Source organism: Cryptomeria japonica, chromosome 11, assembly GCF_030272615.1.
Source record: "Cryptomeria japonica chromosome 11, Sugi_1.0, whole genome shotgun sequence".
Taxonomy (NCBI): Eukaryota; Viridiplantae; Streptophyta; class Pinopsida; order Cupressales; family Cupressaceae; genus Cryptomeria; species Cryptomeria japonica.
The window spans coordinates 384530285-384542807 of NC_081415.1; the positions used below are offsets into that span (position 1 = coordinate 384530285).

Genomic DNA, 12523 nt, shown 5'->3' on the forward strand with positions numbered 1-12523 from the left:
AATGCCAATTAATAATTGACATTAATATGCTATCGGGTTGTTAGCCCGATAGCATAATGATAAGTGATGTTTGTACAATCCGATAATCATATGCAATATAAATCTGACATGAAGCATGTAAATAACAGAACAAGGAAGGTTTAGGAAGATCTTATCTTGCATAAGCTACCATGCATTAACAATGCTGACTGTACTTATCAATGGTTGACTGATGAAGATGTATATTGTTCATCATTCTTCTTGAAGGGAATCATCAACTGGGATTAACCCTTATATCTCCTAGGAAACTGTCTTATTTATAAGACTTCGCGGTTTGCTAGTATCATATTCTTCTGCTAACATATAAGCCTAGCTACTTCTAACTATTCCTTCTAACTTTTATTAGCTATTAGTGTTCAAGGACTGCCACTCCTTGATCACAAAAATACTTAACTGCTTTAGTATGACTGGGTTAAGAATGGGGACATTACAACATGGGATCTTTATTGTAGGACAACATATCAGACTTTTCATCTCCCAAGTACTTAGTTTGATTCAAATGTTGCATTATACCATTTCATCATTGTGTTTTATGCAAAACAACAAAGTAAAATCTTGTTTTCCCCGCTATTGTTTCTAAACCTCAGAAGATTAGTAAATTCTAATAGTATTAGTTCTTTTGATAGTCACAAGTCTTAAGTTCAACAAGCATTCAGTAAGCAGAAGATTAAGAGTCATTTACCACTTGTAAAGAATTGACATAATGCTCCAGTTAAAATGCATAACATATTCGAAATTATAACAAGAACTAAGGAATTGTAACAAGAAATAAGGAGGCCATTTCCATTCCCTTAAAAAATGCATTTGATGGATACCAAAACACTAATATAAAGTAATTCATTGTCAAAAGGTCTAACATTTATTGACTTGACAGGTTATTGGAACTGTGGTAATGGCCCGTGGGATGAAACATAATCAAAGGAACTTCAAAATTAGTTTTGTAGCTCTTCTTAGACATTCCAGCTTTGTTGGATGGCTTATTTCAAACTGTTCATCTCCCAACTCATTGGTTTGATGCAAAACTTGCATTATGCCTTTTCTCATCATGCTATTTGCTGAAGGCTGGAAAATCTATTCATTTTATAATTGTCAGTTTTGGCACCTTTGACTTTTACAAGAATTTAGTATTTAAGCACCTAGAACATGCAAAATACAGCCAATCTCCTTGTTGTAGAAAGAAAGACACGTTATATGAATGCATACAAATGCCAGAAGTAGTTGAATTGGATTTCAAGTACAATGTCAGGTATTACGAAATCAATAAGGAAGGGCAAGAGTCAATCATCAGACATATATCTGATCATTTTGTGTACAAGTTTTTCAATGGTGAATCACTAATTTTCCTTATATTTGACTCCTTCCCTTGTGGTAGGTCTGTCATGACAAATTCCCAAAATTTTGTTTCTTGTTAATCATCTCGTGGATTTCAAATTAGACCTTTCGGGAGTGAGGAACTGATTTTTCAATGCAAACGTCTGAGATGCTAATTCTGGATTAGCACCCACAAATTCAGATACAGCAGGCATAGAGAAGCAGGCAATTTGATGTTTCCTTCTTCCAAAATAAGATTTGCCAGCTTCCTGTATAAATATTCAATTTTCTATCTAATGTTTTACTGCTAATGTTTTACTGCACATTCTAAGCTATTTCTCTCTACACAATGTTCTTTTGTTTCAATCATTTTAAGCAAATCATAGAAGTGTACCAATTTCTTGTACATCAACTAAAAATGATGAGTTTGAACTGACATGCACCTGTTTTTTTTTGTTGCTAGCTAATATGGGTTCCAAAATAGCATGTGTGGCTTTTTTAGGGGTGAAATTGGACAAATAAGCATTTATGGAAACAAAATTATTGTTTTATGTCAGGTCTAATATTAATCTTTGTTCAACAAGATGGAGAGGTGATTGTAAATCTGCAAATGAAATGGCAGTGGATTTTCTTGAGCGCATAATTAGGTGAGTCTTCTATGTAAAACTTACAACTGGCTGGAAATGTGAAATAGTACTCTAGTTGATTTTCTCAAATTCTAGGTCTTTCTACTGTCAATTGGTGTATTCTTGAGTCCCATTGACCTATTTTTGCACATTTGTTGACATTCAGTTACTTTCTTTCTACCTAAGATTGTTTTTGGCATACATGAAGACAATGCTCTTCTTTACAATAACAGGAGTTTTAGACATTTGATATGATGACAAAGATACTCTAAAAATATGAAACGAGTGAATATATTTTGAAAAATGTCCAGGCACTGTGCTGGATTTACGATAAACTGATAACTTGAGATCAATAATTGGACATTGGTTGACTTGAAAGATGTATTTTCATTCTGAATTTGGATATATTTGTTCTGTAGAGTGCAAAGTTTTAGTCCAATACTGATAATGGATAAAGTTTCTTGTGTTTGAAGGTAGGCTCTATTAGATTAGTTAATTACTATTTTGGCTACTTTCTAGAGCAAATTTTGTTACAATGTTTTAGAGGTAATCACATCATATGCTAGTTTCAATTCACATGTCCTTCAACCCACACGTGCACACACTGACATACAGACAAACACAAACAGATAGACAGACAGACAGACAGACACAGACACACAAACACATGCCAAAATCTTACAAAATCAGAAGAAAAACTGGACTGGTCTGCATAAATCTTTGGTATACATAAAAATTTCATTTTACATCATTTTTTAAATGTGTTTTCTAATCTGCAATTTATTTATATTGAAACATGAAGTTGATGTGTATTGAACACTAATTTTTTATCTATAAATGAAGGCAATTAGTGATATGTTCTCTAAATTAAATAGTATGCATGTTCTCGAAGAATATTTTTACAAATTTATTCGTTTTTGAATATTAAAAAATTAATTATGTTTTTAATCAGTGAGTTTTTGAAATTTTTTTGCCAAGTTCGATGTTTTCAACTATGATTCATTTGTGTGCTTGCGTATGATTGTTGCACAATGCATGATGGCTGCAAGAATACCTTGTTGTACCGGATCGTTAACTAGATTGTGATGCATGAAATCATTGAAATGTCATTATCAAATCATCATTTGTTGTGTCAAATTGTTTGTCAAATTTTGAAATGATCAATTTATGGCCAAGTCACAGGTACGTTGTTGAAGTAAAAAATGTTGGATTGTTAAGTGTTAATTTGTGTACAGATTTTAATTTTAAATATTAATTAATAATTTATTACTATGTTACCCTAAGTTTTTGGGACGACAAATCTTTTTGCCAATTTTAGGGACGGCGGGGGGACAGCTATAAAAAATATAGGGAAAATTTAACCTATATAAGGAAATTTTAAATGTTCATATGAAAAATAGATAAAGCATGTATATATACATTATATTCATACGAAAACATGAATAAAGCATATTTATGTACATTATAGAACTGTAGCATACCACATTTGTGTTCAGAATTCATTGTCAATATTCAATATGCATTCATAATTCAGAATTCATTGTCAATACTCAATATGCATTCATAATTGAAAATTCATTGTGAATATGCCAGCACTTGTTTGCATGTAGTTCATTGTTTCTTTCTGGTTGGGGGATATTTTGATAGTATTCCAGTAGTATTATGACCTACAATCTCTTCTTTATGCACTACTAAGTTTTGGGTTTTTGTGAAACTCATTGCTAAGCTGTTATTTACATTTCTGAGTTCTTTTGGCTATGATTCAGACCTGTTTACCTTTCATATCAGTGAAAAGTCCAATATTGCAGGCCTACAACCGCTTTTTTACGCACTATCGAGTTTTGAGTGTTTGTGAAATATATTACCAGGCTGCTGCTCATTATTTCTAAGTGCTTTCGGAAGTGATTCAGACATGTTTACCCGTCACATTAGTGAAAATCCAGTTTTACAGACCTATAATAAAATAAAAAAATATTTTTTAGAGCATTTGAGTCTTTTTTTTCGATGTGCAGGGAAAAGGGTGACGACTGGCCATCCCTGGGACAGTTTGGGGATGTCACAGACGTCCCCAACCATATTGAGGGCAGGGGGACGTCCCCTTTGAGAATCACTGCTGTCCCCAAGTATTCGGGCCATTTCCCTGAATTTTTGCAATTTTGGGGATGGCGGGGGGATGTCCCTTGGCCGTCCCTGCATCCCTGAAACGTCCTCGGGACGGGGATGAGGGATTTAGGCCCAGCGATGCGTCCCCGGGTAGCATAGATTTATTATTGATAATTTAAATAAAAACTTGTTTAAAAATGTTAGTTTTAAGTATAATTTATTAATAATATTTTTATTATTTGTGATATCAGTTTTCCACAATCCATAATGCTGCTGCGTTTGTATTTGCATCAATGTTTCGGATCACATTCTTTGATCCATCGTTAGGATGTAAGAGAGCTCAGGAGTAGAAAAAATTGAATTGTTGCAGAGCTAAGGAGAAAATAAATAGGTAGGAAGAAAGGGAGGAAGGAGGAGAAGAGTTGGGAAACCAATCACAACAAAAGCAAACATGGATGACTCCAAGAAAAATTATAAAATAATTAGTCCATAAAAACAAAAGAGAAGAACAAGAGAATTAAGAAAAGAGAAACTGGATATATCAAGTATCTTAAGAGAAAGGGAAAGCAATAATAGTAAAATAAATAGAAACAAGATAATGGAACAAAAAATAAAATTCATGCAGCATATTAAATTGATTATATAAATTAATTAATAAGCTTACTAAAAAATGAGACAAGATAACAAAAAGAAGGGGAATGAATAACAAAGAGAAAACTAAAAATAAACTAAGACAAAAAAGCAAGGAAATAAATTAAGAACCAAAAAGTTTAGAAGAGAGAGAAAATAAAAACAAAACAAAAGGAATTACCAAGTGAAGCAAACAATAGAACACAAAAAACAATTAATAGATCCAAAAGAACACAAGGATAAAAAGGAAAATAAATCAAGTTGAAAATTACATAAATTAATAAACAACGAAAAAATCTTATTAAAGAAGGAGAATAAAAGAGCATGAGAATTACATAAATTACGTATAGAGTTTAGATCAACAAGCGATCAACAAGCTTTGTGGTGTTCCTGATGATACTACAGTTCCAATTCCTACTACTTTGTCTCATAGGACACATGTTCAGCAGAGCTAGCCACAAACTTCTAGTCATACTTTGCGGATGAGAGTAGGAGTGGGGTTAGGACCTTCCAATTGCAGTGCCATGCCCCATGCAGGAGAGGGTAAGGGGAATCACAAGATACAAAGTAGCCCCATAGCTGAATTGTTCAATGTGCAGCTAGAGGGTGAGATATTTGATGCCATTGGCAAGTTCTTCTTTGCAAATGGCATGCCATTTCGTGTAGCTTGATCTTTTTATTATAAGGAGATGATATTGATTGTGGCAAGGGGAGGACCATCATATGTGCCACTAGGTGAGACCAAATTGAGGTCCACAATCTTGGATAAGAACTATTTGAAGATGAATGTTTTGATGGAGAAGATGAAGTAATGTTGGGTGTAGATTAGATGCAACATAGTCATGAATGGGTGGATAAACATTAGCCATCGTCCACTGATCAATATCATTGTTACATGTGCGGAGGGCACATACCTTCTTAAGGCAGTTGATTGTATAGGACATGACAAAGATTCTGATTTTTCAGTTTCAAGTCCCGGGGGAGGCTATTGAGGCGATTTAATTTCTTTCTTTGTTATTAAGGGTACACTCGTAGAGATTCCCACACACCCAAAGCCAAGTGTTTTAATTTTTCATTTTTCCTTTTTCATTTCTCTTTTTGATCTTCTTTTTTTTTCATATATTTCCACACTTAGGCTCGCATGCAATGAAGCTCGCATGGGCTTGAGTATTATAATTGCGCTGAAGTAAGATTTTTGGTGTTTTTTCTTTTTTTATTTGCCATGACTTCACTTGGGAGACCAAATTGACTCGGAGAATTTGTTTTTGTGTAAAAGATATAATAATTGGAAGACTCAGTGTCGAGATACAATAGATGATTCCCTTCCTAGTCAAGTACTAATCTTAACTTTAAGATACTTTAGAAACCATTAATCTATGATTCTTAAGATTCTCCATAAATGTTTATCAAAGGAATACTACGACGTAATGTAGTAGTGTACGTCAAAAGTGTGTTCGTATGCAACATCACCTTTCTCACAAATGAGAATCCCACTTATTGAAAACTGAACTAAGCAAACGAAAGCAAAACAACCAAGAAAATTAATCTAAGAAAGCGAAAACAAACTAAACTAACAAAGCAAAAACAACTAAACTAAAACTCAAAAGAAACTATTCTAACTATGTACAAATGAGTCCTATCAGGGAACTCAAGGTTTGAAGTAATGTTTCAGATGTTGCCCGTTGACGGGCAACAAGATGTCTTCTCTAGTTAGGGTTCTCAATTTGAATGCATTTTTCCCAAGTATCTCAGAAATTTGGTAAGGTCCCTATCCACAAGTTGTCAAATTTGTCATGATCTCCTTTTTTCTCGCGAGCTTTATCCCAATAAAGGACCAAATCGGAAATTCTGAAAGCTTTTATTGTGGCCCGCCTATCGAACCATCGTTTGACAACCCCTTGGTGTTTTGCAAAGTTCTCAAGAGCTTGATCCCTCAATTCTTCTAGTAACAAGAGCTGCGATACGCGAATTTGAACTCTCTCTTCTGGGTCTAGGTATTCTTGCATAAGTTTCAGTGTTGGAATCCTCAACTGGATTGGGAAAACAGGATCTTGTCCATAAACTAGGTGATAAGAAGTTCCCAAAGACTTCTTTGCTCTAGTTCTGTCTGCCCATAGAGCAAACCTGAGCTGGGTATGCCAATCTCGTGGGTTTTTTTCTTGTAACTTTTTGATGACACTGAGCAAATTTTTGTTTGTGGACTCTGCCAACCCATTACCTTGGGGGTAATAATTCGATGAAAACTTTAGGGTGATCCCATAGTCAAACGCCTAGTTAGAAAACTTCAAGGAAGTGAATGCGGAACCATTGTCGCACACTAGAGCATTGGGGCATCCAAATCTTGTGATAATATGTTCTTCTAAAAATTTGATAACTGCATCTGTCATGCAATTCTTTAGCGCTTGGGCTTCAGACCATCTTGTACAATAGTCATTCGCAGTCAAAATATACTTATGTTGCGCTGATGAGGGTGGATTTATATTGCCAATAAAGTCTAGGCCCCACATTGCGAATGGTTTTTCTTAGAGATAGGTTGTAGTGGCATTGCAGGATTCTTTTCCTGAGTTGCAGTAATCTGGCAGGTATGACAAGTTTTGACATGCTCATATGCATCGTTGAAAACAAAGGGCCAATAGTATCCTGCCCTCAAGATTTGGTATGCTGTCGCCTGACTTCCTTAATGGCCTGTGCCAAATTTAGAGTGGAAATGTTCTATGATTCTTCTAGCTTCATCATTTCCTACACACCTTAGATAAATTCCTTCATGATTCCTTCTATAGAGTATTGATCCCTGAAGCATGTAGTGCTGGCATTTAAGTCTGAAAGCTCGCTTTTGTGCAGGGTTCATTTGTTTAGGATAGGTGTGATTTGACAAGTAAGAGATGATGTCTTGATACCACTCTTCTGGGGATGTGTCGGTGAGAACATACGTTACTTGCACAAGGCTAGGTCCTTCAATAGCCATAGTTTGAGTTAAAGCTTGTCCGCGGACTAGCTTAATTGGCTGTAATTCAATATCATATTCTTGGATAGTGGCGACCCACTTTCCTCTTCTTTCTCCAAGCTCATTTTGCATTAGGAGCGTTTTGACAGAGGCATCGTGATCGATGGCATAAAATTTACTTCTCAGAATATAATGTCTAAATTTTTGATAGCTTTGACCAAGGCATAGGCTTGTTTTTTCAATACTAGATACCTCAGTTGTGCATCTTTTATGGGTGAACTCATGAAAGCTATTGGATGTTCATCTTTTTCTTCCGTTCGCTGAGTGAGCATTGCAGCACATGAATGTTCTAATGCAAAAGAATACAGGTAAAAGAGCTCCGTATAGTTTGGGCTAACCAAGACAGGAGCATCAACTATAGCTTGCTTGATTTCTTCATAGGCTTTCCTTGCCGGTGGCCTCCATTCCATCTTAGTATTTTTCTTTAGCATCTCATTTAATGGTTTTACTATTTCAGCGAAGCCTGTGATAAATTTTCTAACAAAATTGATCTTCCCGAAGAAAGATCTCAACTCTTTCTGACTGGTTGGCAAACTAATCCTTGAGATAGCTTCTACATGCTCAGGATCAATCAGGATTCCTTTCTCTGCGATCAGGTGTCCCAACAACTTGCCTTCGATGACCCCTAATATACTCTTTCGGATTTAAGGAAATCCCATATCTTTGGCACCTCTGAAATACCTTTCTCAAGTTTTCTATATGATCTTCTCTTTTCTTTGAAAATACTGTTAAATCACCCATGTAGATGATTATGCACTTTCCAATCAAGTCTCTGAAAGCGATGTCCATGGCTCTTTGAAATGTGGCCCATGCATTGATCTGCCCAAAGGGCATTCTTTTATAAGCAAAGGTTCCCCATTTTGTAGTAAATGCTGTTTTTAGCCTATCTTCATACTCCACCAACACTTGGTTGTATCTGGAATACCCATCCAAAAAGGACATCATCTGGGATCCATTGATGATTTGCAAGACCTCATCAAGTGATGGTAAAGGATAGTTATCCTTATCTGAAGCTCGGTTCAGATTTCGGAAATCAACACATAATCTGATATCTTTGTTTTTCTTTTTGACAGGAACAAGGTTGGCGACCCACGTCGAGTGGCGCACTAGAAAAATAATTTTTGCTGATAGTAATTTTTTTACTTCTTGTTGGATAAGGGGTTCCAGTATTGGGTTAACTGGCCTCTGGCGTTGTTTGAATGGTTTACTTCTTGTCTTGAGAGGAATTGTATGCGTAATGATGGAAGTATCATAGGTCTTCAGATCTTCATAACTCCAAGCTATGACACTGGCAAACTGTCTCATGTTCTGGATTATACCGGTTCTTTCTTCTGGTGTACAAGCTTTGCCTATGCATACATTCTTGACTTCCTCTTCGGTTCCCAAATTTATTTTTTCATATTGGTCCCCTTCTATCTTTTGTCTCTTTTCTCCATTGATCTGATCTTGGTCAAATATTCTTTCCAATTGTATCATCCCTCTGGGAATGATATTTGTCTTTAAATTCAACACACCATCGTCGTCAAATTCAGTCTCTTCTGTTCCTTCGTCTCCATCAATGATCTCTGTTGCAAAGACATCAGAGCTTGTTTAAAACTCGCGGATATGGTTGTCAACATAGAACACTTGGAAATTTGTAACATTATCTAGAACTGATGGTATCGGGGATAACTCTATTGATAAGTGGCTTATGCTATTCATGGCAAGTGGCTCCAAAGAACTGGCTGCTTGTGCTAAAGAATTGGTCATTTTATTGTCTGACCTATTTATATGCTGAATATTGAAAGCATCAAAACTTTCAACAAGATCCCGCACTCTGTTGCGGTAACGAGTTAATCTCTTATCATGGGAAACATATTGTTTTCTCACTTGCTTTATAACTACTTATGAATGTCCAAAAGCTCGTAAAATTTTGGCTCCTTTTTTTAGGGCTAAGAGTAATCCGTGAGCTAATGATTCATATTTTGCAACATTGTTTATGCATGGAAACTCTAGCTTGTGAGTCCAAGGTATATTTCTCCTTGTGGACTGATCAATTCGAAACCAGCTCCAGCTCCTTTCTTTGATCTAGATCCATTGAACCTTAGTGTCCAAATTTGTTCTATTGATTCAGGAGGTGATTGAGCTAGTGCATCAATAGTGTCGTATTCATATCCACTTTGTAATTGGTTTACTTCGATATATTCAACTTCCTGTTCTATTAATTGATAAGATGTTGAAGCTTGTATTTCAAAAGAGCGATTACGACGATCTTGTAGTCGATCTATTTCATTATCTTCGATCTCTGGTTCTTTGGATTCTTCTTGAGAATCTTCTTCTTTATTCTCAATTTTATTTTCTTCACTTTCTTCAGGATCTTCAATTTGTTGAAGCTTCTGATGAGCTTCTTTTATAGCCTTTTGGCACATTTTGCAGGTGAATTTTGAACGGGACGTGTCATGGATGCGACACCAATTGGTCATCAATAGCTCGTGAATCCTATTCTTCAATTACTTTTTGGCCTACATTTGTCCAAATGAAGTCCTTAAAGCTTTCAAATAACCTTTCATCTTTGTTTTGGTCATTAGGTGCGACCACTGCTGGTTCCGGTTTTGATCCCTTTTTAGCTTTCTTCTTCTTGGATGATTCGTGTAATGTCAAAATTTCTCCCACCTTAGGTTTATAAGAACCTAGGTCTGTCTCGAGAAACAACATTTCATTGTTTTCCCCATATTCAATGATCATTAAGTTGAGTTTTGGTGTACAGTCAATCTTTATCTGATTTGGAACTCCTTTCCACGACAACCACATATGAGAGAAGTCGGTGGAAATATATCCTTTCAATTTTCTTGACCAATCCCTACTCAGCAGCATTCCATAACCATTTGGGATATCGAAGATAGAAATTTCGATACAACTCTGTACTCTAGGATCTGCCGCTAGTTGCATATGAATATTATTCAATTCTCCGATCATAGGAACTTCGGTTTTGTCCAACTTAGTGACCTTTTTGTTGGTCCATGTAGGTATTACTCCTAGTTTTTCGCACATAACTAGAGGCATCACGTTGCTGGAAGCACCAGAGTCTACCAAACAATTATGTACAAGTTTCCTAAATATTTTGATTGATAGTAAGAACAGAGGAGGCTCATCTTTCCCTTGGTAAAGGATCATTGGATGTTTTATTTGATTGTTTTTACTTTGACCTTTTCCTTTCTTCTGTGAAGCCAGCGGTAGCTCATTTGTCAAAATTTCTTCTTGAAATATATCCGTGTCCCCAAGAACTACTGGTATGATTTCTTCTTGTTTTGAGCTTCTTGACGATGTTTGGACCATTCCCACAAAATTAGGAGGTTGTTGTTGCAGAGCATCAATTGACATTTCTTGTGTATCCTGGATAACATTTGTATTTGCTGGAGCATTATGTATATTCCTATTTGGCATATTCGGTGAAGTGCTCCTTGGAGCGACAACTTCGGTTAAACTATTCAAGAGTGTTTCTTGAATCTCTGGAATTTTCATCAGCTCAATCAAGGGCAAGCTGACCTTCATTTTCTTGAATTCTTGTAGTACATATGTACCTAATCTCTTCAACTCTTCCCTGGGACAGTCTTGTGCTTGAGTTTGTGACTGCCCATCCTGAGGGGCTGTTTGTTGTCTTTGTTCAACTAGTGGTGCCATAACTTGTTTCGTCCCATTTGCTTGGATATTTTGTTGACGATATTTAGGTGAATCTCTTGGAAGAGATGGCACATTTGTAGCATTTGGATTTGGTGGAGTCTAGAAATTATTCGGAAGAATGGATGTGGTTAAAGGATCACTTTGGCGAACATTCCTCTGGTACACCTTGAGAGAGTTTCCTGACGTCTGTTGTAATGCTTGAACTTTTCTAGTACCTTCCACTAGTACGCTATTGTTTAATGTGGGAAAACTATAACCGTTAATCACAGCTGGTTGGTCTGGTGAAACTTGTGTTTCCAACCTAGCTTGGTATTGTGGCGTCTCCACTGGGCCATTCGTAGATGCAGGTGGGAATCTTGTATCAGGCTGATATGGAGCATATTCTTTGACATTTAAAAAAACAAGGGCTTGGTCGTACCTTGGTGCGGGGACCAACTCATATCCTGTCACGGGAGGATCTTTTGTATGTCTTTTCTCATTCCTAAAGATTTCCGCTGCTACTTGGAACTCGTGACAATTCAATTCAGAATGCTGATCGGTGTTGTGTAGTCTACACCATCCTGATAATGCTGCTTCGTCCAAGAATACTTTGTCTGTAGGACGATTATCGGTGGCAGGTTGATTATCTAAGGGCGATGGTACAATACCATTGTCGGGTCTAGTATTCCATGTTTTCTTTTGGAATCCTTGATTGTTGTTCCAGAATCCTTGGTTATTCCCTTGATAATTCTGATTGTCTCTTTGGAAATTTTGATGATCCCTTTGGTATCTAGAAGAACTTTGACCTTGATAATTCCCCTGAGTTGACTGATAATTTCTTTGCATGTTTTGTATTTGATTGTTTTGATTCCTTAAATATGTGATCTCAGTTGATAATTTCTTGACCTGGTCGATCAATTCTTTCATTTCTTCTTTCTCTTCTTGAGTTCGGATTGAAGTTGTGGCTTTTTGAAGATATACTGGTTGTTGGGGTGGTCCCTGAGAAATAGGTCCTCTTGGATGGAGAACTAATTGATTATTCAGAGTAGGAACTAGATTCATCACAGGAGTATGCTGAGCCAATGCTCGATTGATTTCTTGAATTTGATCTTGGGCAGCAGGAATTCCCAAATAATTGAGTGGTCCTAAGGTAGTACCTACTCCCAATTTG

General features: G+C 36.3%; 1 protein-coding gene across 2 annotated transcripts in view; it reads left to right on the top strand.

The window, feature by feature from the left end:
- The window catches only part of LOC131071625 (origin of replication complex subunit 3), a 220377-nt gene that overhangs the window by 121295 nt on the left and 86559 nt on the right, over window positions 1-12523 (top strand). For both annotated transcript variants that reach the window (XM_058007552.2, XM_058007553.2), the window contains exon 13: window positions 1908-1997. In XM_058007552.2, the coding sequence (XP_057863535.1) occupies window positions 1908-1997 (90 nt within the window). The remainder of the gene's footprint in view (window positions 1-1907; window positions 1998-12523) is intronic.